At 43.3% G+C, this 23,405-nt stretch overlaps 1 protein-coding gene across 3 annotated transcripts; it reads left to right on the top strand.

Annotated features, from left to right (window-relative positions):
* The first annotated feature begins 947 nt into the window (after positions 1-947).
* RACGAP1 (Rac GTPase activating protein 1) lies at positions 948-22,434 on the top strand. Of its 3 annotated transcripts, none has more exons than XM_084610562.1 (17): positions 948-1,048; positions 6,257-6,345; positions 7,370-7,572; positions 8,734-8,870; positions 9,538-9,607; positions 11,235-11,288; positions 12,176-12,253; positions 12,593-12,716; positions 14,085-14,215; positions 15,082-15,246; positions 16,240-16,335; positions 16,616-16,814; positions 17,582-17,687; positions 17,898-18,030; positions 18,223-18,358; positions 19,566-19,674; positions 21,231-22,434. In XM_084610562.1, the coding sequence occupies exons 2-17, from the start codon at positions 6,261-6,263 to the stop codon at positions 21,304-21,306; spliced, it is 1,902 nt and encodes a 633-aa protein (XP_084466688.1). In that variant the 5' UTR covers positions 948-1,048; positions 6,257-6,260; the 3' UTR covers positions 21,307-22,434. The 3 variants fall into 3 exon arrangements, with proteins under 3 accessions (XP_084466688.1, XP_084466686.1, XP_084466687.1); XM_084610560.1 differs by having other exon boundaries at positions 12,593-12,722; XM_084610561.1 differs by having other exon boundaries at positions 963-1,048; positions 6,261-6,345; positions 12,593-12,722.
* The last annotated feature ends 971 nt before the right edge of the window (positions 22,435-23,405 follow it).

Raw genomic sequence — 23,405 nt, 5'->3', positions numbered from 1 at the left:
GTTTGGGTTGGAAAATACTGTATGCAGTGAAAAAGATGTGAATGGAAAGACGCAGACTATAATTATCCCATGTTGAAATATGGCCACGTCCTTGGAACTAACAGCCTGACTCTTATGGAAAATGCAATGACAACAAGCGCACATGACCTCAGTTTTATGTCTCATCTGAAGAGCAACAGCTCCAAAAGGCAACCCTAAAACATCCTCACTGCATTTTCCACTTTATGCATCCAATGAAATGAGCTGTAGCTCACGAAAGCTTATGCTCAAATAAATTGGTTAGTCTCTAAGGTGCCACAAGTCCTCCTTTTCTTTTTGCAAATACAGACTAACAGGGCTGATACTCTGAAACCAGTCCCCACACAGCAAGCCTGGGTCTGCCCTTCCTCAGTTACTGCAGCTGTAGAACTGAGAGATTAGCTTAGGTAAGGTTTCTCAAACTGGGGGGGTCGGGACCCCTCAGGGGGTCATAAGGTTATTACAGCGGGGGTCACAAGTTGTCAGCATCCACCCCAAACCCCGCTTTGCATCCAGCATTTATAATGGTGTTAAATATATTTAAAAGTGTTTTTATTTATAAGAGGCGTGGCACTCAGAGGCTTGCTGTTTGAAAGGGGTCACCTCTAAATTTGTATGAGAATCACTGGCTTAGACTGCAGCATGCTTGGGGTGGGTGCTGTGCCTTGTTTGCATATAGGCTGTAGCCCACTGAAGCCTCTAGGTGTGTCCCAAGTGCTGAGGTCTCCATTGCGACACTTGCCCTCACTGACGAAAACGCCGCCCTGCGGCTCTCAGAAACCAGGGGGCGGAGGCGGGAGGCCAGGCCCTCAACAAAGATGGTGTTCAGGTCAGCTTCAGCGTGCCAGTTCTACGTGTGGAAGCGGAACCAATGAGTGGCAGAGAAGGCGCGGATAGCTTTCTGTGATTCGCCAGCTGTGAGGATTCAAATCAGAGGGCGAGGCTGCCGCGCGGAGCTGGGTGGTTGCGCTACAGTTAGCGCCTGCCGGCTGGTGAGGAACCGCCGCTCCGAGCGTGTGAGGCGGCCAGGGTGAGTAGCGGGGGTACCGGGGTCACCCTGTCTGGCGGGCGTGGGGCCGAGGGGTCCCTCCCGGCTGACGCTGTGGGGGCGAGTACCCGCGCTGAGTGACCCCCAGGCTGGTGGGGAGGGGTCGCCCCATCGGCTTCCCCTGTGTCGTGGTGGCGGGCCTTCCCCCCGGCCGCCGCGCCGCACTGCCCCTCCGAGACTCGGGCTCGGTGCCCGTCAGGCAGGAACCGGTCCGAGCTGGCCGGAGCAGCCCCGCGCGCTCTGATGCTGGCATCTCCCAGCACGGCCAGGCCCCGTCACCGTGGCATCGCGGCCCCGAGGGGACGGGAAGCTCTGGCGGCGGGAGGGCGATGCAGGGTGCCGGCGACGCCTTCCACGCAGCTGGAACGTGCCCTGACTCGACTCTTCTTTGTACTGACCCTTCCTCCCCGCATCAGGCTATGGTGGATTAACCTCAGGGAGCCTCATGACCACGATAGCCGCCTCTGTCGTCAGGCGGGGTCCTGTTTGGGGAGAGCCTTGCTGTTGAACGCCCCTTTGCGTGGTGGGCATTGCTGGATTCCTGGTAGGGGAAGACAGTTGTGTTTTGGACGTCCCAGAGCGAGCCCGTACCTGTCAACGGGATGTTTAGGATGCCCTGCATGGGTGTTTTTCTCTAGAGGCATAATTGAAATTCTGTTAGATCCTTGGGTTTAAATAAACTTGTAGCTCTTTCAGTGGGACCCTAGGTTTCAGAGTAGCAGCCGTGTTAGTCTGTATTCGCAAAAAGAAAAGGAGGACTTGTGGCACCTTAGAGACTCACCAATTTATTTGAGCATAAGCTTTCGTGAGCTACAGCTCACTTCTTCGGATGCATAAAGTGGAAAATGCAGTGAGGAGATTTATATCCTAATGACTCTTTCAGATACACTCCTCTTACTTAGAGGCATCTTTGCAATTGACATTGTAAATGTATGAGAAGGCTTAAGTTAGATCTTTTGGATCTCTACCTTGTGTAGAGAAAGAGTGATTTATAGTCTGGAAGTGGCACCTCCCTTTTAACTGTGGAACAGAAGAGTTGCCCAGCATTGTGGTATTTTGTTTTAAGGACATGGATTACCTTGAAATGAGCCTGTGAGAGAACGAAAATTAATTTTGACCCCTTAGTTAGGACTGCTTGGCTTCCATCTCCTGTCTCATGTTTAGGTCTGGATCTCCATGAAAGCACCCTAAATATCATATTTTAGGAAGGTGCCTGGGTGATTGATGCTTTAAATACACTGTATCAACCCTTCTAAAATGTTGTTTTGCATTTTGCCTACTCCAGACTCTTCTCTCACCCCATATTGTCTATTATATTTTTATATATTCTTCACTCATTCCTCTCTAAACCTGGATCATTGTACCTTTAGAAAATAACTTGGTGAATGTAGATTTTAAGTGCTACTGCTCAGGCAGCTGTACTTGCTGCCTACATATTTTTTAGGTGTTGAGGTAAAAGGCATTTAACCAGCTGAAAAACACTGTACCTCTTGAAGTTAGTAATTTTATGGGAGTGGGGGGAGGAACAGTTAAATTTTAATCAAACTTTCTTTCTTAGACATCTGTACTCTATTCCTATGTAAATCAGGGTTGTATTCGCTGTTTGAGGTAATCCCATTGTTTTTAGTGGGACTGCTCTTGTGAATAAGGAAAGTAGGATTTAGACTATGTTAGGGTTCTATTTATGGTGGAATGGGTGTATCTATTTACACTTTAAGAATGCAGCTCTCATAGATGTACTGGAGGGCTTGCTAGTATACCTTTATGTTGTCCCATAAGTGTTACTGGTGAGAGAACTGTGGAGTGAAGCACTAAGCACTCATGGTGAGAACAGGAATGTTCAAATACCATGTCATTGTCCAGTGGTGGACTAGTTGTTAATCCTTCTCTACTGAGAACAATCTTCCACCTGCAGAAATATGAGAGAGGCTTGCCAACTATTGAGGTGACTGCAAAGTTCCAAGAGGTGCTTGAGACACTCTTAGTTCAATAAGAAGGCTTCAGATAGTTCTGCAGAGCTGGCACAGTTTGGCTGGTGATGCAGTAATGATTTTCTGCTGCAAGAGTGCTCGCTTCTGTAAGTAAACACAATTGCCACCTACATCCTATTACATAAACCTTGGAACATGGGGACCTGAATCCCAGGATTCTCTTAGGGCTGACTAGCAACATGTCTGTCAGGTGAGGTATAAATAAATGGTATCACTGTAAAGTGTGGAGCCTGTAGAAGACAAACAGATGATAGGATGGCAAAGAAAATTAGCAAACACAACTAAGGTCAGTCTGACTTAAGAGTCTGACCACCAGCTAGACTGCAGAACGTTGTATGCAAGAACACAGCGAGGTTGGGTTTAGCAGAGGAAAAAGCCATGGACAGGAATGACTGGCGGTGGTGTACTGCTTCCTATGTCTGTAAAGTTGCTTTGGGATGAGGGAATAATAAAGTGTGCATTTCCGTTAAATGGATAGTGTGGGAAGAAAGGTCTTTGGATTCCCAATAGAGGAGCTGGCACTACTGCCTGCAGCCTGTTTGAATTTTTTTCCAAGTTCCGTTGGTTGATGTGGGGGGACCCATTGTGTAGCCAATAATGTCATGTCTGATTGGTTCTAAATGTTTTAAGTAACAAAAAATTGTACTCAATTTTTTTCTTACTTATTTTTATAACCACAGGAGACTTGCCCATTAAGAACCCATAAAAAGAACTGCTGCTGAAGTGATTCGAAGGACATTTAACGCACTAGTGCTCTTTATTGGTGTAATGAGATTGCTGTAGAGAGTTTCTTGGTTAGTGCTTGATTCTTAAGAGGCATATCATTTTGGATATGGAACCAAAGAGTTCAGGTCTAGTCTAACCCCCTGCCAAGATGCAGAATTTTGTTGTGTCTAAAGCATCCAACACAGATAGCTATCCAGACTCCTTTTGAAAACCTCCAGTGAAAGAGCTTCCACAACCTCCCTAGGCAGTCTGTTCCATTGTCCTACTGCTCTTACGGTTTTAATCCTAAATTTTCAGCTAAATCTGCTATGCTGTAGTTTGAACCTATCACCTCTTGTCCTGTCCTCTGTGGCAAGATAGAACTTTTCTCCATCTTTTTTTATGGCAGCCTTTCAAATATCTGAAGACCACTATCATGTCTCCCCCAGGCTCCTCTTTTTCAGATTAAACATACTCAGTTCCTTCAGCCTTTGCTCATATGGCTTACATCCCATCCCTTTGATCATCTTTGTCACTCGCCTCTGGATCCTCTCCAGTTTCTCTATATCCTTTCTATAAAGACCAAAACTGGATGCTGTACTCCAGCTGAGGCCTAACCAGCGCTGAGTACAGTGGTACTATCACCTCCTGTGACTTGCATGCTGTGCTTCTGTTAATGCAACCTAAAATTGCATTTTCTTTTTATGCAACAGCATTGCATTGCTGACTCGTGTTGAGGTTGTGATCCACCATAACTCCCAGATCCTTTTCAGCAGTGCTGCCGCCATGTCAGTTATCCCTCATTCTCTATTTGTGCATTTGTTTTTCTTCCCTAAGCGTAACATCTTTGCTGAATTTCATTTTGTTGTCAATAGCCCAGTTCTCCAATTTATCAAGATTACTCTGAATTTTAGCTGTATCTTCCAAAATGCTGTTAACCTCTCCAGCTTTGTGACATATGCAAATTTGATCAGTATGCTCTGTATTCCTACATCCAAAACATGAATAAAGATGCTGAACAACACCAGACCCAGAACAAATCTCTGTGGAACCTCACTGGAGACCTCCCTTCAATCTGACGCAATTCCATCGATAGTTACTCTTTGTTTGTGGTTGTTTAACCAATTATGTAGCCATTTAATGGTAGTTCCACTGAGCCTGCATTTTTCCAGCTTACTTATCAGAATGTCATGTGGCACTGTGTCAAAAGCCTTGCTGAAGTCCAGGAATATGGTTATGAGAATCAGTCCACTGGAAAGCATTTCAAAACAATTCTGCTATCATATTACGCTCTTCCCTTACCCTTACTAAGAACATTTTCATGAAAATTAGATCTGAGGATTCATCTGCTTCTGATGCTGGTTTGGTATCTGAACTCGTAATCCAGGTCCAGTCCTTGCAAAGCCTTACTCCTGTAACTAAAGATTACTTGCTAATAAGGCTTTTCTGCACTGTAACACCGGTTTGACATCAGTCATGGAGAAATGAACAGAATTAAGCAGGAGAACATATGAACATTTAAAAACTGATGTCCCCCTTTCTTTTAGGTGTCCCTACTAATGAAGAGTGTAGAGTGAAGGTACAGAAATATAGAATAACATTCTTGCAGTAGAATTTTTCTTCTGAGGCATCAGCAGGTCTCTAAAGTGTTTGAATTTTCCCTGCCGAATGGAATTAAAGCATGCCTGTTCACAGTGCTTCATATGTAAACTGCTTTTACCCTTCTAATTGTGGAGGTGGTGTGTTGTGTAGCTTGGATGCCAGGACATATTACAATGTAATCATCTGCCTGTACTTGGTATTAACATATTAGCCAGAGTTCTCATAAGCATTCCAGCATAAACCTGCATTAGAGAAGTAATTTCTGCACTGCTGAGCTAGCAATTTCTGTCTTGATCATTCCTGTGATGTAACTAGTACTGCCATGGCCATCATTTTAAAACATCTTTTCAATAAGAACAGTAATTTAAAAAATGAAGCAAAATCCAAATCTACCCAAAGATCTTCCAAGGACATTTGTTTAATTTTTTATGTATGTAGCTCTGAAACTGTATGGATAATGGTGTCCTTTGGAGAGTTATATTCTTCCTAGTCCGGAATTGGAACATTTTGTATACCTTCAAAATTATAAATTGGCAGGAAATCCCTTATTGTCTTGTTGGGGGTATGAGGCCCTACAGTATATTGCAAGTTATCTGAAGCATTGGAGTGTTTGTGGGGGTGTGTATGGGGGAAACGTAGTGGTTCTGTACAAAGCTGTCTCGACCATCTTCAATTTATGGGGACACTTGAAGACCTTTTCTTCAAGGAATAAGATCAGAAACATACAGCTGTTTGAAACTGCATTCTTGAGAGACTTTTGTATTTGGCTACAAATGTTAAGTCAGACACTTTAGAGCACAGGTTTGTCTTAGGCTGGCAATGAATGACTCCTGTGTCTGGAGGAGTGGAAAAACCTGGATAGATCACTTTAACTCTTTTCATTTCTTGGCAGGAAGATGGAGACTGCAATGCTGAATTTACGGAATCTGTTTGATCAACTCATGCACCAGTCAGAATTTCTAAATGAAGGAAATGAATACCGTAAGTCAAGTCACAGTTAACTCATGTATGTTGTTCAATGTAAGACTAGACAACTACTAGCTCATTTCAACTTCAGTCCCGAGTACTAAAGAGCCCACTGGTGGCTTTGTAGGTAGTGGTGTACCTAGAAGAGCATAGATTTGGGAGCAAACTTGGTTCATTTGCTCTGACTGGATGCTTGAAGTGACCAGCTGAACTTCTGGAAAGAATGCATCATGCTGTAGCATCCTGATTTTCTTGCACACAGAATTTCAAAGTTGGAGTTTACAAGGTTTGTAAGGTGCGTGTGTGTGTGTGTGTGTGTGTGTAGAGTAAGCTAATTAGTACCAAAGGAGGGGGTGAAAACCTTAGAGGGCCCCAATAGTTAACTTTCTTCGACATGGGCCCAAGGAGAGTTTACACTGTCTGGGACTAACTGCTTCCATAAATAGCAGGGGGGAAAACGCTGGCTGAAGGCAAACTTGTGAAATCTCTTCTTGCTGTAGCTTTGCAGGATGGAACATTTATATTCCCCTTAGGGCAGTGTGAAACAGCTAAAGGAAATTGGCTTTATACAAATATTGATTTGAAAGTAAAATTATCTAGCTGAATGGAGTTGCAGCTCCAGACATCCATAATACTAATTTACATCTACTGGAGCATATTACAGCAGTTATATTTGAATCTGCTATTGAAAGTCTTTCTGGTGTACTAAGCTGTGACGATAATGTAGTCTGTCTTCATGTTACTTTAATAGCAGTAGTTTTGGCCGGATGTATGACAACTTGCCAGGAAGGTCATCTTTTTCTTTAAGCTGATATAGCATAACATATGAAACCTGGGGAGCGACTCTCTTATATTGAAGTCTACATTACATGCTAGAGACAGGATGGCCAGTAAAACAGGAATCCATGATTCTGGTATGGGGAACTGATGTAACTGCTGGGGACATCAGCTAGACCAGTGGTCACCAACAATCGACTGGTTGATTCTAGAGTTGTTAAGACAGTTAGAATGTTGTTAAGACTAAGCGTCCTCTTCTCAGAGTTTATCCAGTTGGCAAAGAACTTTGAAGAGTTCAGAAAGAAGTGGCAGAGGGCAGATCATGAGCTGGCCAGGTACAAGGATCTTCTGATGAAAACAGAAACTGAGTGTAGTGCACTGGATGTGAAGCTGAAACATGCTCGCAATCAGGTGGATGTGGAGATCAAGCGAAGACAGCGAGCTGAAGCAGACTGTGAGAAGCTGGTGGGTATCATGTTACCTGTGATGTGACTTGTGTGTGGAACAGGCTTTGCCTTAATTGCATAGAGGCTCACTTAAATGAGTGTTTCCGTGCTATAGATAAGTCCACTCAGAGAAGGATGTGGAAAGTTACAAAAGAGCCCTCTATGTTCCTAAATGTGTTGGCACAAAAATATTAATTCCTGTAGTATATTTAATAGCTATACATGTTTTCCATGGTACCATCACCTTCAAATGTAACAAAATGGAAGACTCCACTGATTTTAATGACACTGGGCAATAGGAAATGGCACATGAAGCACCTTCATCTGATTAGAGTATTAGGAGTGTTCAGTATGGTTCTGACTGCTTGAGTTCAGTTTGTAGCTTCAAAGCTACATGCAGCTCTTCTGGGCGTTTAATGAGCCTGATAAGAACTCTTTTCACTCTCCTGGTCTCAGGTAGAGAGGACATAGGCAGCCTCCCACCAATGGCATGTGTGAGGCAGGAATGAAGAGAAATTCTATATTACATGGATTTGCAGAGAGCCACAAAACCATGACTACTTGCGTCACTGCAGCATTGTGAGACATCAACAAATTTCAGGAAGTTCTATTGGGAATCTTGTGACTGTCTGTGAGGCCTTTTGCTGCAGTGTCTCTCCAGCTCTTTAGGGTTTAGTAACTGTAGACATTTATAACCCTGCAGGTAGGAATTGAAGCATATTGGCAAGATTAGTATGGAGTTTAATTCATCCTAATGTGTTGTTTGGAAGATTCCATATTGGTTTCCTCAGCAGACTGGAATTGTTCAACTCTATAATTCTTTTGTGCGTTTCTCAGCAGTCTAAAAAGGTCTAAGCTACTTGGATTTATGAAGACAATAACTGGCACCTAATAAGACCTCAATAAATTGTTTTCTATTGCAAGAGATTATAGCCTTCATTTGAGTAGTGATTTAATTCAGAAGAATCTCACTGCTGCTACTTTAAATTGAGTTTGTTACCTGTTGGAAGCTATGACACCAGTTTCTGCTTTATGGGCTTTTAATATGGTGTTGGAGTAGCAAACTTCCTCAAAGCCTACCTGCATTAGCTGTATTAAATGTCTTATGGTCTGCCTGTCTCCCATAAATCTGAAGTGACGCTTTCTCCCCTAGCTACTGCTGATGTTTTCCGCTTTACAGGAGCGGCAGATCCAACTGATTCGGGAGCTACTGATGTGTGATGCATCTGGAAGCATTCAGCTAAGTGAAGAACAGAAATCTGCCCTGGCCTTCCTTAACAGGCCTCACCTTTCCACTGGAGGTTCTGGGAACAGAAGGTAGGGAAGGTAGCAACCTGACCATAAGGGAAACAACTGATTAGCACAAATACTTAAACTCTTGGATATCTGGTCCCTAGATTTACAGTAATCTTTGACTTTGGTGGAGATTTTTGACTTTTCCTTTGCAATACCCCAAAGCTATCAGCTTTTTTCTCCTGTGATCCTGTATTCCAGGATCTTTCACATGACCTCTTCCTCAAAGTGATCTAATGCATAACATAAATTATTTTAGTTTGAAAAATTTGAAACTTTAACTGTTCTTATCGAAAGCTATAAGAATTTCATATTTCTCATTAAATCTAATTAAAGCAGGTAATTGCATTTACAAGTTTTTGATATCCTCTCAAAATCATTACAAAAATATATTTTTGCCATATCTTTGAGACTGAATACAGTGATCCAGATGAGGTCATGTCACTGATTTATGTAATGGCACTGAAATATTCCTTATAGCAGAAATAAGGGGGCTCAAGAAGCACTAAAATGATTGCAAAAATCATTATTATGTTTATACTACATTAGTGCTACATTCATAGCATCAAGGTCTTGCCTTGTTCCGAACTGGAATACATAGCTATTGCCTGGTCAGTAAACTTGCCCTGGAATCATGAGGTCAACTGGAAGTGAAACCCACAGACTAATGGCTTTTTACTTTACTTCTTAGACTTTCAACAATAGATGAATCTGGCTCAATTCTATCAGACATCAGCTTTGACAAAACTGACGAGTCACTGGTAATGTAACTCCAATCTTTGAGAATTATCTATCTTCACTCTCCATATTGTTTCAGCAGCTCAGTGTCTTGCAATATCAACCATAAAAACACTGCACTGCTAAGCAAAGTTAAATAGTGTCCTTATATGTTGATTCTCCTTACAGACCTACAATATGAGTGTTCTAATTTAGTGTTCTAATCAGTGTGGGGGGGGTGTGATACCACAAGATCAGGTTTCTAGTCTCTAGTTACCATTCTGTCTACAGAAACCGAGTACTGTGATGTTATAACTAGGGATTCACGTCTGGTGTGGAATGGCAAAAAATCCTAACAGGCTTCAAGACAAAGTTTGTTAAGTTTATGGAGGGAATGGTATGATGAGACAGCCTACACTGGTATGTAGTGATCTGCAACTGCTAGCAGCATATATCTCCAGTGGCTGGTAATGGGATACTAGATAGGGAGGCCTCTGAGTTACTGCAAAGAATTCTTTCGCAGGTGTCTGGCTGGTGTGTCTTGCCTACATGCTCAGTGTCTAACTGCCATATTTGGGGTTGGGAAGGAATTTTCACCTGGGTCAGATTGGCAGAGACCCTAGGGGGGTTTCACTTTCCTCTGTAGCAGGGGTGGCCAACCTGAGCCTGAGAAGGAGCCAGAATTTACCAATGTACCAAAGAGCCACAGTAATATGTCCGCAGCCCCCCCACATCTCAGTGCTCTACCACCAAGCTTTGGAAGTCCGTCGTCGTCCTCCCCCCCCCCCCCCCGCATCAGCAACCCCGCCCACTGGCAACCCCACCAATCAGCGCCCTCCCTGCACCTCCCAATCAGCTGTTTCATGATGTGCAGGAGGCTCGGAGGGGGAGGAGCGAGGGCATGGCAGGCTCAAGGGAAGGGGTGGAGTGGGAGCAGGGCCTGTGGCAGAGCCAGGGGTTGAGCAGTGAGCACCCCCTGGCACATTGGAAAGCTGATGTCTGTAGCTCCAGCCCAGAGTCAGTGCCTATACAAGGAGTTGCATATTAACTTCTGAAGAGCCGCATGTCGCTCCAGAGCCACAGGTTGGCCACCCCTGCTAGTCTGTAGCGTGGGGGCAGTGATCACTTGCAGGTTTAAATTAGTGTAAATGGTGGATTCTCTGTAACTTGAAGGCTTTAAAAGATGATTTAGGGACTTCAGTAACTGAGCCTGAGGTTAGGGGCCCATTACAGGAATGGGTGGCCTGCAATGTGCAGGAGGTCAGACTAGATGATCATGATGGTCCCTTCTGACCTTAAAGTCTGAGTCTTAGTAGTTCCAGCATGAAATTTAAAGGGAGCAGTGAGTGTAAGAAAATGACTAATGAGGGGTGGAGGAGGTAGTAGAGGCCAGTGAGAATTCTGAACCTCTGTTTCTATCCCTGCTGTCAGAATCTTAATGAGCACAGAGGTGAGGGAACTGCAGGGAAGCTGACTTCCCTGGTTATAACCCTTCAGAAATCACAAATGGAGCCAGAGGAAACACTAGATTCATAACTGGATGATAAGATGAATTATATTTGTCTTAAGCTCGCTGCTCCACCGTTCTTTAAAATTGATTTAATGAAAGACATGGCTAAAGTCTGAAAGATATTTGTAGTATGTTAACACAAGACTTTGTCCTACCTATAGGATTGGGATTCCTCTTTGGTGAAGGCTGTCAGACTGAAGAAAAGAGAGAAACGGGTATGTTACATTCTTTCCTGTTAAGTGGTTGGAGCAGTCAGGAGTAACCATAGGTAGGACTGTGGCTACATGTGGTAGTTCAGCTATTATAATAGAGACACTGATCTGGTGGTCATTGTCCAAGTTCAGTCAGATCAGACCACCCAGAAATGCACTCTAATCTGCACCATGGGCAAGAGATGGAAGGCTTCTTCTGACTTAGTTTATAGAACTGGACTATCTAGACAAATAAATCCTTAATTCTTTGCATCCAAAAATTCAGCACTATTGTGTGGATTCAGATGAAAGCTTTGGAAGTAACTTTCACTTGTCAGCTGGAGATGATGGAGTGAATTTCCACATCCCATTCTAGTCTCACCTGCAGCTTACAAGCGGAAGTTACTTGGAGTGAAGCTTCTTGGTGGATCTACTGCATCATTCTGGTAACATGAAATAGGGGGAAATCAAAGTTAGGTGTTTCCATTATAATAGTGGGCTCAGGATTTGTCCTACTACCCTGCAGTCAGCATGTGGGTTGGGTAGGGAAGGGGGACTGAACCATCAGAAGAGATGATTGTCTTATTGGGGGAGGATTTGGTATTTGCTCTGTGTTTTCCAATAGCATTCCTCATGTTGAAGGGGGAAAATTACTTCCCCTGAAGGTCTTGGTGGTAGAGCACTGAGTTGGCCAGTCAGACTTCTTGGGAAGAATGTGTGCTAAATCATTTCTACTGGTCAGTTAGGCTACCTTATTTCACAAGTCTTCATATCCTTCCTAAATAGAAATCATTATGGACTTCAGTATCTGCAAACACTGCAGTGGAATTTACCCCAGACTTTCAGGAAATGCAGTGTGATGCTCTAGGTTTGACACCTCCAATCTTGTTTAACACCCATTTTCTTTTCAGCGTTCTTCCAGACAGTTCATAGAAGGCCCTCCAGGTCCTTTAAAAAAAACCCGATCAATTGGCTCCACAGTGGACCAGGTATGTAAACCCAGCTGAGTTTGTGTGCATCTAAAATCTCTTGTCAGAGGTGGCTGTATTTGTGTAGCCCTCAAATGCGTAGGATACTTTTTGAAATTAGAGCTAGTATAACAGTTTCACAGGACAGCATCTCATGAAGTCACTGCTAATGCCTGTCACATAATAATTTGGAAATTATCTTCCTTTTCTGTACCTCTGGCATTTGACACAAGATTAAATTAGACATCTGGTTAAGTTGTACACATTAATGCAATATAATTGATCTGCTGGGGCCAATAAAAGCTATATATCCCTTGCCACATCATATTGCCATCTAATCATATAGCTCTTTCATTTCAGGGAAACGAGTCTATAGTTGCAAAAACGACACTTATGGTCCCTAATGATGGTGGCCCAATTGAAGCTATCTCCACTATTCAGACTATACCTTATCATCTCAGAAGCCGGAGGAAGACAGGGACAGGTATATGTATGTCTGCAGGCTGTCCCTTATCCTGGTTTTAATGCACAATGCTGTTACTTGTCATTAATTTTCATGAATCTTTATTTGCCTGTCTCTGCAGACACTGATAGAAATGGGGGTGATTATGTTGAAAAGTTATTTTGAAAAAGGGTAGTCTGAGGGATCTTAATGGCTACTAGTAAAGTTTACAGCAAAGACCAGAACTTGTTTGCTGAACCACACTTCACAATGACCAACTTCACAATAAATAAACTAGGCACACAATTTTTCTCTGCCATCTCTTTATTTGTTAAATCTAACTGGGCTAGTAAGTGTTAATATCTAGGAGAGGAGGATGAAGTAAGGAGGATGGAAACAAAATTCCAAGAAAATCTTTGTTCCCTCCACCTGCTGCTTCCCATTTCTCCTATAATTAGCATTAAACTGGCATCTTGAAAGCTAGTAATCAAATAATAGTCTCTCTCAGGTGTCCTAATCCTGGCTATTGGAGAAACTCTAAATTTAACTTGTTCTTTAAAAATAATAAACCTCTCTTTGAAAGTTGGGTTACAGAAGGATCTTTAAATGGGATCAAGGCAAAAGAAAAAACTAAACATGGGGGCATTTTCCTTTCAGACCCTCTGAAACAGACCATAGTTATTTCAAGCCCAGAGAAAATCAAACTGAAAGACAAAAGATGAACTTCTTGCTTTTAGCCTTCTCTTCCTGGCCGTCTCCAAATAAATGACTTTAACCGCTAAAACTTCTCTTTCATAAATCTTCTGAGTGGAGGTATTCTGATAAATCCAACGCAGGGAGTGGGGGGGTTCTAGCATTGCTTTTATATATTCATAAGCAAAGTAATAGCTCAAAGAAGTTTTGTATACTAGAGAGATTAGAGGTAACTCAATGTGTATCCAATACAAGAACTATGTGCCTGTATTAATGCTTATTCTCTCAGTTAACTCAAGATGTGTTGCTCCTGGGCAATAATAATTGAAGCTTGTTGCCCTTATTCTCTGATTTTAATTGCTTTCAAAAGTAACATGGCTTTGCTTTCAGTTTTAACACACTAATACACCATACTTCTTGTTTGGCTTTGGAAAGCATGTCTGCAAGAGTGATTGCCTGTGAGATAGAAAGGAACACAAGACTGCATAATTAACCGTTAATTGCCAGTTGTATCTTGTAACAGCCTCTGCTGGGGGCACTACCTTTGGCATAACACAGATGCCAGGTGCAACTGGTAGTACTTGTTAGGCCATGGATATCTCTGTCATTCACAATAATCTCCTGCCGGTTCCAGGACACTTGTCTCAATCATTATATAGTCTTTATACTGAAAACAGAAGACTGGAAAATTATTCTACAGATCTCTCTCTTTTTCAGCCAGTTTACAGCCCTGGAATAGTGACTCGAGCTTGGGCAGTAGGCAGCTGGAACCCAGATCTGAAACTGATGGATCTAACACTCCTCAGAGCAATGGGGGGATGAGGCTGCATGAATTTGTATCAAAGACGGTATGTGTACAGGCAGTAGGAACTTGAGCAGCTCTCCCCTTTCAGTTCTCTTGTGGGTGGATTATAGTCAGTCCTGAAAGAGATTCACTGGACCTACTGCTGTACATCCCTCTTAGTGCAGGCTGGTGCACAGTGTCAGTTATCAAACTGATGTTGCCAGTTTCAGCTCTGGGCCCTGACCTGGAGTCCTCAGCTATGCCCTGGAATATATGCAGGCAGAGCCGTCCCTTGGGTATGGCGAATCAGGGTGAAGCGGGGAGGTGAGGCTAGAGGCAGGTGAATGGGGTGAGGAGGTGAGCGGGCAGGTGGAGGAGCCCCCCACCAGAACCTCCACCTCCCTCCAGCACCACCACCTCCTCCCTCTCACCGCCTGCCGTGGATCAGATGTTTCATGGTGTCAGGAGGTGCTGAGGGGGGAGGAACAAGGGCACAAGAGTTTCTAATGTCTTAGGCCCTGCACCCCCCTAGGGACTGCCCTGTAGGCAGGCATATATCTTTTAGTTTCTGCTGTGAAAGACCTCTTGTACTGCTATGCTGAAGTTTAACAGCTGACAGTTAAGCCCTTGAGATCCAGAGTTTAAACTTCCCATGCATGTCCCAGTGACTGTAACAGATGTCATGATGGCTGGAACTAAGATGGTAAAATAAAGGAGCAGGGTTTGTTAGAAGCAAAATCACCAACCATTGCCAAGGGCCTATTTAACTCCCAACCCCATTATTCTTTCAACAAATTTGACATGATGGTATCTGTGCTTTGCCATCAATATAGAACAAGACACTCATTCAATATACCTGTGCAGCTAAACTGTATCTGTTGTTTTGTTGCATTATTACCACTTCCTCACACACAGGCTCTTTATTTCCAGGTTATCAAACCAGAGTCATGTGTTCCATGTGGAAAGCGGATAAAGTTTGGGAAACTGTCCCTAAAGTGCAGGGACTGCCGTGTGGTGACTCACCCAGAATGTCGGGACCGCTGTCCCCTTCCCTGCATCCCAACGTTAACAGGAACTCCTGTCAGAATTGGAGAGGTATGGCTTTATGTGAGATGAGCTTTAAACCCTGTAGCTGCCAACAACAAATGGGCTAATGCCCATTTGTGAGAAATAGACCTTGCTTAAGGACTCCAGGAATCTTATATACTGGTTAACTTGTTTCTGCATTATGTAGATTGTCTGCTTTATTACAGATCTAATAGAAATACATAAATGAGACTGTTAAAGCCAAGAATAGTAGGAATGTGGGTTTTTTGGAGGGAGGAGAATTGTATGTGGTGGTTCTGAAAGTATGTGGTGGAGGCATTTTGTTCTGATTTTGCAAGCAGTCACAGAAACTATTTCTCGCTCTGCATGTATCAGTGTTTCCAGTGCAGCCTCATCTGTGAACTGAAGTTATTGGCAAAGTTATTTTGCTTAAATTGGAGCCTTAAGATGCTTTCAGGTTGGTGAATGATGGCACAGCTAAGCTTGTCTTTAGGCGTCTCCTGCTTGTTTCAGGCTAGATCCCTCTTTTTTGGCCACTCACAGTAGTAGTCCTTCCGTTTGCTATAAAGAGCTGAATGCAGTCTAGACATTTCTAGTGGACTTAAGATCCTGATATATAGGTGCCAGAGTATCTGATTTATTAAATGTTAATATTACTTGCCCTCCTCCTTTCCCTTCATATCTGCTGCATGGTCCATTCTCCACTGGCCTGTGAAGCAGGAGTCTTTTGCCCAAGCTTCTAGTGTATGGTAAGACGTGTTGCACCTGTGGAGTTAAGTGAAACTCAGTTCTTGGCTCTCCATTTCCTATAGAGTAAGAATGTGTTTTTTGGAGGACTCTGGGTAGATACTGTTTAGCTCTCTACTAGACTACATAGTGTTTGTCCTCTCTTTGTGCCTATGACACCTACCTCTGTGGGTCTGGGGAATGAGAATCCGTGACTATTCCTAAGCCTATATCTGATGGGATCTCCTGAGCACTTCCAGTGTCCTGAAGCTTGTAAATGTCAATGTTGCAAAATCAGTCTCTTCCTTCTTTTAGGGGACGCTGATGGACTTTGTGCCCATGACTCCGCCAATGATTCCTTCCATTATAGTTCATTGTGTGAATGAAATTGAGCAGCGGGGGCTACGTGAGGTAAGAATCACCTGAAATCAGTGGGGGTGCTAGTGAAATGAATTTGGCTGTGATATTAGAGCCACAGTTGGTTAACTTGAGAATCTCTTGTTTATGATGCTGTAGATGTACACAGTGCTGTTCAATACATGAGTCACGATGAGCAAGTTACAGTCCCTACTCGGAGATCTCACAGTTTACAATGGGGACAGGAGACTGCTTTTACTGAAGAATCTAGACTTTACCTTCTCAAGATGTTTGGGCAGGTGAAGTCCTGACTTTAGGCATTACTCTCTAACAGACAGGCCTATACCGAATTTCTGGCTGTGACCGGACAGTGAAAGAGCTGAAGGAGAAGTTCCTTCGAGGGAAGACTGTGCCCTTGCTCAGCAAAGTGGATGATATCCATGCCATCTGTGGCCTTCTTAAAGACTTCCTGCGCAGCCTAAAGGAACCCATTCTCACATTCCGGCTAAACAAAACTTTTATGGAGGCAGCAGGTGAGGCGAGCCAAATGCCATTGGCAGCTGTCGTGCCTGAGGGAACATTCTCAGACAGATCCATCTGAATTGGCAGTCCTTCTCGGGTATGAATGTATTGGCAGTACTGGGTATACTGTAAAGAGGTCTTCCTTCCTACCGCAGATCTACGTCTACAACACTGCCTGGTGTTAGTGAAGTATCTCATCCAGGTCTTTGACAAACTTTCTCTGATCAGTAATCTGCCTTGCTGCTGCAGCTATCTCATTCTGTGGATTTTATCATATAGTCTGCTAACATTAGGTGGATACTCACTCTCTAGATCCCATATTTTTAGATTAGATTAATCCTTAAATAATCCCATGTTTTGATTTTTGGAACTAATCAATAGTCCTGGTAGTCAGTATCCTGTTCAGGAATGGTGCACAAGTTTAGTGCAGTCTTGAAGCTATTCTAATATTTGTACAGAAAATCTTTGAAATCAGTGTCCAACAGAGAGATCACAATACAGTGCTGTTCACCAGAGGATTTCAAAGCATTTTACACACATTAAGCCTCATAACACAAAACCTCTGGGACACTGGTATTAGCCCCATTTTAGACAAGAAAACCACAGCACAGGTGTTTAAATGACTTACTCAAGGTTGGACAGTATCAGTGTTAGAATTAGAACTCGGGAGCATGGGACCCAGAATCTTAACACTCTCCAGCACTGTGATGGAACATACTACTGTCTGAGGAAAATGGTCCCATAGGCCTCTCTAATCGCTTTCTTTTTTTATTTAAAGAAATTCTAGATGAAGACAACAGTGTGGCTGCCATGTACCAAGCTGTTGGTGAACTCCCTCAGGCTAACAGAGACACACTCGCTTTCCTCATGATTCATCTTCAGAGGTGGGTTCAGCCAGGTTAGGAGTTCTGGAAATGGGGAAAAAGAGATGATGCTGTAGTTCTGTTTCTACAGGGGTTGAGTGACAGGGGAGTCTTTACCTGGGACTGTTTGCAAATTCAGATATAATTGACATCAGCTTACATTATCAGGGCTTTCTATCTGTGAACAAAATTTACTCAATGTCCTTTTCTTTTTCTTTCTTTCTTGTCTAGAGTGGCTCAGAGCCCAGACACTAAAATGGACATCACCAACCTGTCCAAAGTCTTTGGTCCCACAATAGTTGCCCATGCTGTGCCAGATCCTGACCCCATGACACTCTTGCAGGACACTAAACGACAACCCAAGGTAGGTGATTAGCAATGACACCTTGAGGTAGAATGTGGATGTAAGACACATGAAGTGTCCTGTTAAAGAATCTGATTATACTGGCACCTGGGGGGCTGTTGTCCTCTGGCCCATCTGATACCACTTTTAGGCTGAATGAGTTGTAGGTTTCTGGTACAGTGGGGAATCGTGTGCTAAAGTGTATTTCTGTAGGTGGTAGAGCGGCTGCTGTCACTGCCAGTGGAATACTGGAGCCAGTTCATGATGGTGGAGCAAGAAAACATTGACCCAGCGCATATAATTGAAAACTCCAATGCCTATTCCACTCCTCGAACACCAGATGTTAAAGGTAGCACTGGAATGTTGCTCTATCAGATCTTCAACTATGGTCAAACATCCACTCTAACTAAAACAATGACCTCAGATCAAAGTCTTTTGTTAGATTGTGTTGGAACAGGCTTGCCAAACTGCATATTTCCTACTCCTCCTCTTCCACATTAGTTACCAAACAGCCTTTGATACTGATGGTCATGGCTCTTTATCGCTGATATGGCATTTCAAGTGCTGTAGCCATGTTGATTCCAGGATAATAGAAAAACAAGTGGGGTGAGGTAATATATTTTATTGGACCAACTGGTGAAAGAGACGCTTTCCAGCTACACAGTGTAGCTTGAAAGCTTGTCTTTTTCACTAACAGAAGTTGGTCCAACAAAAGATATTATCTCACCCATCTCGTCTCTCTAATGGCATTTCAAAGCAGGCATTCTTTGGTCCGTTTTACCTACCTCCCAGCCTCAGGAGGAGTCTTACTTTTTCACAGTGAGAACATAACATTTTGCTCTTAGTCCCCAGCCTAGGCCTAACTGTAACCATTCACTGTGATAACCAAGCATCTGTAACACCTGCTGCCTTCAGTGCTGCAAGTCTGAATGTCAAGCTACGAAGAAGCTTTAAAGAGTTAAATATCTAGCTGTGGCATTGTCAATTGGTGCGATGTTACCAGGGCATTTTTGGGGGGAATGGAGTGGGAAGTAGCTTATGACAGGAAAGACAAGCTTCTCTCAAACTTCAGCAAACCTAGTGGAAGACTAACACATTTTTACGTACAACGTGTACTAAGCAGCGACTCCTGCTTCACTTAGCTTTGCTGTTGTGCCTCTATTTTTATAGAACATATTGGGCCAGTTCTGCTATTTTCACTTGTGTAAATCTGGAGTCCCACCATGGACTTCAGCAGAGTTATCCTGATTACGGGGCAAAATATAATCCCATTACCTTAGTTTAAGAAGAAACATTGTATGTGAGTTATCATGTGCCTGTCCTAATATGAAAAGGAGTACTTGTGGCACCTTAGAGACTAACCAATTTATTTGAGCATAAGCTTTCATGAGCTACAGCTGTAGCTCTGAGCTGTAGCTCACGAAAGCTTATGCTCAAATAAATTGGTTAGTCTCTAAGGTGCCACAAGTACTCCTTTTTCTTTTTGTGAATACAGACTAACACGGCTGCTACTCTGAAACCTGTTCTAATATGACTCTTGTTTCCTCTGTTGGAAGTGAGCATGCTGGGTCCTCTCACTACTCCAGAACAGCAACTGACAAAGACTCCTTCGTCTAGCTCCCTGTCCCAGAAGGTCCGATCTACGCTCAGCAAGACTACCCCGAAGTAAGTGGTGCTGCGTACTTTGGGATAGTAAAATCAAATGCTACGGCCATGTCTACACTAGAGAATTTACAGTGGCACAGCTGTACCAATGCAGCAGCACTGCTGTAAGATCTGTTTGCATTTGGACAGGAAGAGGATGTCTGTCTGTATCTGTACAAGTTTGTTCATGCAGTTGATAGATTTCCACTCCATATAGCTAAATACAATGCCTTGCATAATGACAGGTTTCAGAGTAACAGCCGTGTTAGTCTGTATTTGCAAAAAGAAAAGGAGTACTTGTGGCACCTTAGAGACTAACAAATTTATTTGAGCCTAAGCTTTCGTGAGCTACAGCTCACTTCATCTGTTTCCACAGTATGCATCCGATGAAGTGAGCTGTAGCTCACGAAAGCTTAGGCTCAGCTTTCGTGAGCTACAGCTCACTTCATCGGATGCATACTGTGGAAACAGATGAAGTGAGCTGTAGCTCACGAAAGCTTAGGCTCAAATAAATTTGTTAGTCTCTAAGGTGCCACAAGTACTCCTTTTCTTTTTGCAAATACAGACTAACATGGCTGCTACTCTGAAACCTGCTGTAACATCGATTGTGTAGCCGCTCTATGCCAATGGGTGAGAGCTCTCCTGTCAGCATAATAAAACCAACACCTCAAGTGGTGGTAGCTATGTTGGCAGGAGAAGCTGTTCACCCCAGCGCATCTGTCAGTGTAACATATGTCGTTCAGGGAGGTGCTTTTTTCACACCCCTGAGTGACATAAGTTATACAGGCAAAAGTGGTAGTGTAGACAATCTAAGCTACTGTCTCAGTCCAAATAATATCATACACTATATTTGAGTGTTTGTATACCAGAGAGCACAAACAAACACCACCACCCCCCCGCCCCAGATTTGAAAGTGTCTTCTTTCCCCATTGGTCCTTCTGGTCAGGTGCCAACTAGGTTAATTGAACTGATTAACCTCATACAAGTAAGTGATTCTGTACCCCTGACCAGGAGGGATTTTGTTACTGCATACATAAAGGTTGTTACCCTTCCCTTTTGTATTTATGATGGTAGTTTTTTTATAAGAGACTAATCAACTGCTTACTGCGGTGGAGAGGGGCACTACTCCATGGGTGGGGTGGAATATATGGCAGAGAACTAAAGGAGTTGAGAAAGTTACAGGGGCTTGGATCTGCCCTTCCTCAATGCAAATTTCATAACATGCTCCTCCATGGCTCTTAGTGCAGCTGGTCAGAGGGACAGCTTATGTGTACAGGTCCAAGCCTCTCTCCCTAGCTTCCATGGCACTAAGTTAAACAGAATGCCTGTACTTCAGACTCTAGGAACCAACAAAAGCAGCCGCATCATAAGTAGTATGTGACATCGTGAGCAGGGAGGGGGGACCACAAACAAATCAAAGTTAAAAAGGAGTGTTTAAAAAAGCACAGAATGGTGAAAAAAGATGTCACTGTACATGTAGAGGTGCTAATTCACTAGTTCATCACAAGGTGGTGCTCTAATGGCAGGGCTGGGAATTATTGCTTTAGAACAGATCCTTACCATTTCTGTTTGTTTAGATTTGGGAGCAAAAGCAAGTCAGCAACCAACCTTGGACGCCAGGGATACTTCTTTGCCTCTCCTATGCTGAAGTAAAATGGACATGGAGTTTCAGCCCTTTTATAACATTTACAGCCCACACATGCATGACTACAATAAAGGACTAACTGCCCTTCACTACTCTCGGCAGCCTGTGTACTAGGGTGTAATCTTATGACTTTTTTTTGTTTTTAGCTTAATTGAGATTTTTATTGTGCAATGTATTTTATTAAATATTTAGTGCTATATTACATCTAGCATTAGCGAGAAAAGTAACTGGCAAGATCTAGTCAGTATGTTAAGGCAAATTGCCACAAAAATATTTTAATTTGGAAAATATATATCTTTCAATGGGAAGCTGGCCTCCATCTGTTTAAGAGCACCTTACTGGAGTTCCATTTAAACACTTTTTCAAAACTATAAGGCAGCATTTTGCACCAGCAGTAATCCTACCTTGTTCCAGGAGAACTAGCATAATCCTTTGGGGAAAGAGTACTGATCCTGTCTATTGAGAAGCAGTGAATGCTGAGGAACACTTGTTCTTCCTTTTGCAAGTCTATTTTTAGTGAAGCCAGTGACTTTAGAAAATGAGAACTCTTAAAACTTGGCCACGTGAAAAATTACAAAAACCAGTGTTCCATAATGCGCCTAAACCTGCCATAAATCTTGACTTATTTGTGTACTATAAAGTGGCTCAGCCTGTAAATATGGTACTGAAGTTTGTATCTATCTTGAGTACAGGCCAGTAATTTTGGCCTCGGCTTCTACAAAAGTGAGTTTGGTTTGTTCTTAATGAATTGCCACTTGGTATATGACTTATACAGCAGAACTACATTAAAAATATCTGCTGTCTGTAAAGAAAAGTTTTATAGATAAGACTGTCTACAGATACTTGCACAAAGAATTATTGGATTGGTACTGTGGGTGCTTTTAAAAATTGTACTACTCTTCTTGATTTTTGGGATGGACATGTTTGTTAATGACAGTTTTCCAAATTCCAGGATATGAGGGGATGCTAATTTACCTAGCCCATTGTTGCACCAGAAGACTTGTTAAACATGTACCAATGCTTCTAAACATTGCTTCTCTGTATTAAGTTCCTGGAAACTGTACTGACTTCTGCCTATAAGAATCATGTACAGTTGGTATATCTGAAAAAAGTAAAATCACAGTTTTCTAATGAGGCCCAGGTTGCTTTATATTTTGGCTAATGCATTTCTCTCATTTGTGTGTTTAACATGGCATCTTTCAGACCAAAGTTCATGCTAGGCCTGAGATTCTCTCCACTCTTACTTTCTTTCTGCTGCTGCCTCCCACAGCAAACCCACCCCCTTTGAAATACTGCCAGAACAGTCCAGGAAACAAATATTTTTACCTTGCCTGCCCAGGATGTGATCCGATAGATCAATGACTGTAGTAAGAAAGTGGGTAAGAAAATAGATTTTCTGTGTCAGCAGAGGTTAGAAATAAACAGGTGTAACAACTTGAGGGAGAAGAGAAGTCTGTGGACTTGTAGGTGAGGGGAGAGGCCCCTACAATCTTGTAAGTGTCAGGAGATCATCTTGCCCTCCATTGCCTATTACAGGCTTTCCTACACTTCAGTGTGGTATCTGTGTGTCAGGTTAAGTTTCTGACCATCCTTACTGATCTGTTTTAACACAAATGGTAATTGTTCTTGCCCAGTCTGTGGTGTTAGTACAGATTAGTGTTCCATCTAACTTTTCACACTCATGTGTGGAATGAATTTTATGTGCACCAATATGGAGGTGATGTGTCACCTCTGTATTGGTGCACATAACAAAATTCATGTGGTGGGGGGCCGAGTGGGGGAAGGGGGCTCAGGCCTGGGGCAGAGGATTGGTGTGTGGGGGTGGGTGGGTGAGGGCTCTGGGCTGGGGATGAGGGGCTCAGGGCTGGGGCAGAGGGTTGGGGTGCAGGGGCATGAGGGCTCCAGCTGTGGGGTGCAGGCTCTGGAGTGGGGCCAGGGACTAGGAGTTTAGGATGCAGGCTGCTAGGAGCTATGGCCGGAAGAGAGGACTCCACCCAGCTCCCTCTCCTGGCAGCAGTACCCGAGCTGGGGGTGGGGGAGACGTGCCTCTCCCCTGGCTGCAGCAAGTCTGGGGCAGGTTTGTGCTGGGGAAGAGGTGCCTCTCCCT

The sequence above is a fragment of the Lepidochelys olivacea genome (assembly GCF_965140295.1).
Source record: "Lepidochelys olivacea isolate rLepOli2 genome assembly, chromosome: 20".
Taxonomy (NCBI): Eukaryota; Metazoa; Chordata; order Testudines; family Cheloniidae; genus Lepidochelys; species Lepidochelys olivacea.
The sequence above is the reverse complement of the archived record's forward strand: the minus strand, read 5'-3'. Positions and strand labels throughout refer to the sequence as shown.

Excerpts from the sequence above, each read along its gene's own strand:
- RACGAP1 (XM_084610560.1), top strand. The coding sequence starts at position 6,261 with ATGGAGACTGCAATGCTGAATTTACGGAATCTGTTTGATCAACTCATG. Across the intron at positions 6,346-7,369 it reads AAATGAAGGAAATGAATACC|AGTTTATCCAGTTGGCAAAG; the intron begins GTAAGTCAAGTC and ends TCCTCTTCTCAG. Across the intron at positions 17,688-17,897 it reads CTCATGATTCATCTTCAGAG|AGTGGCTCAGAGCCCAGACA; the intron begins GTGGGTTCAGCC and ends TTTCTTGTCTAG.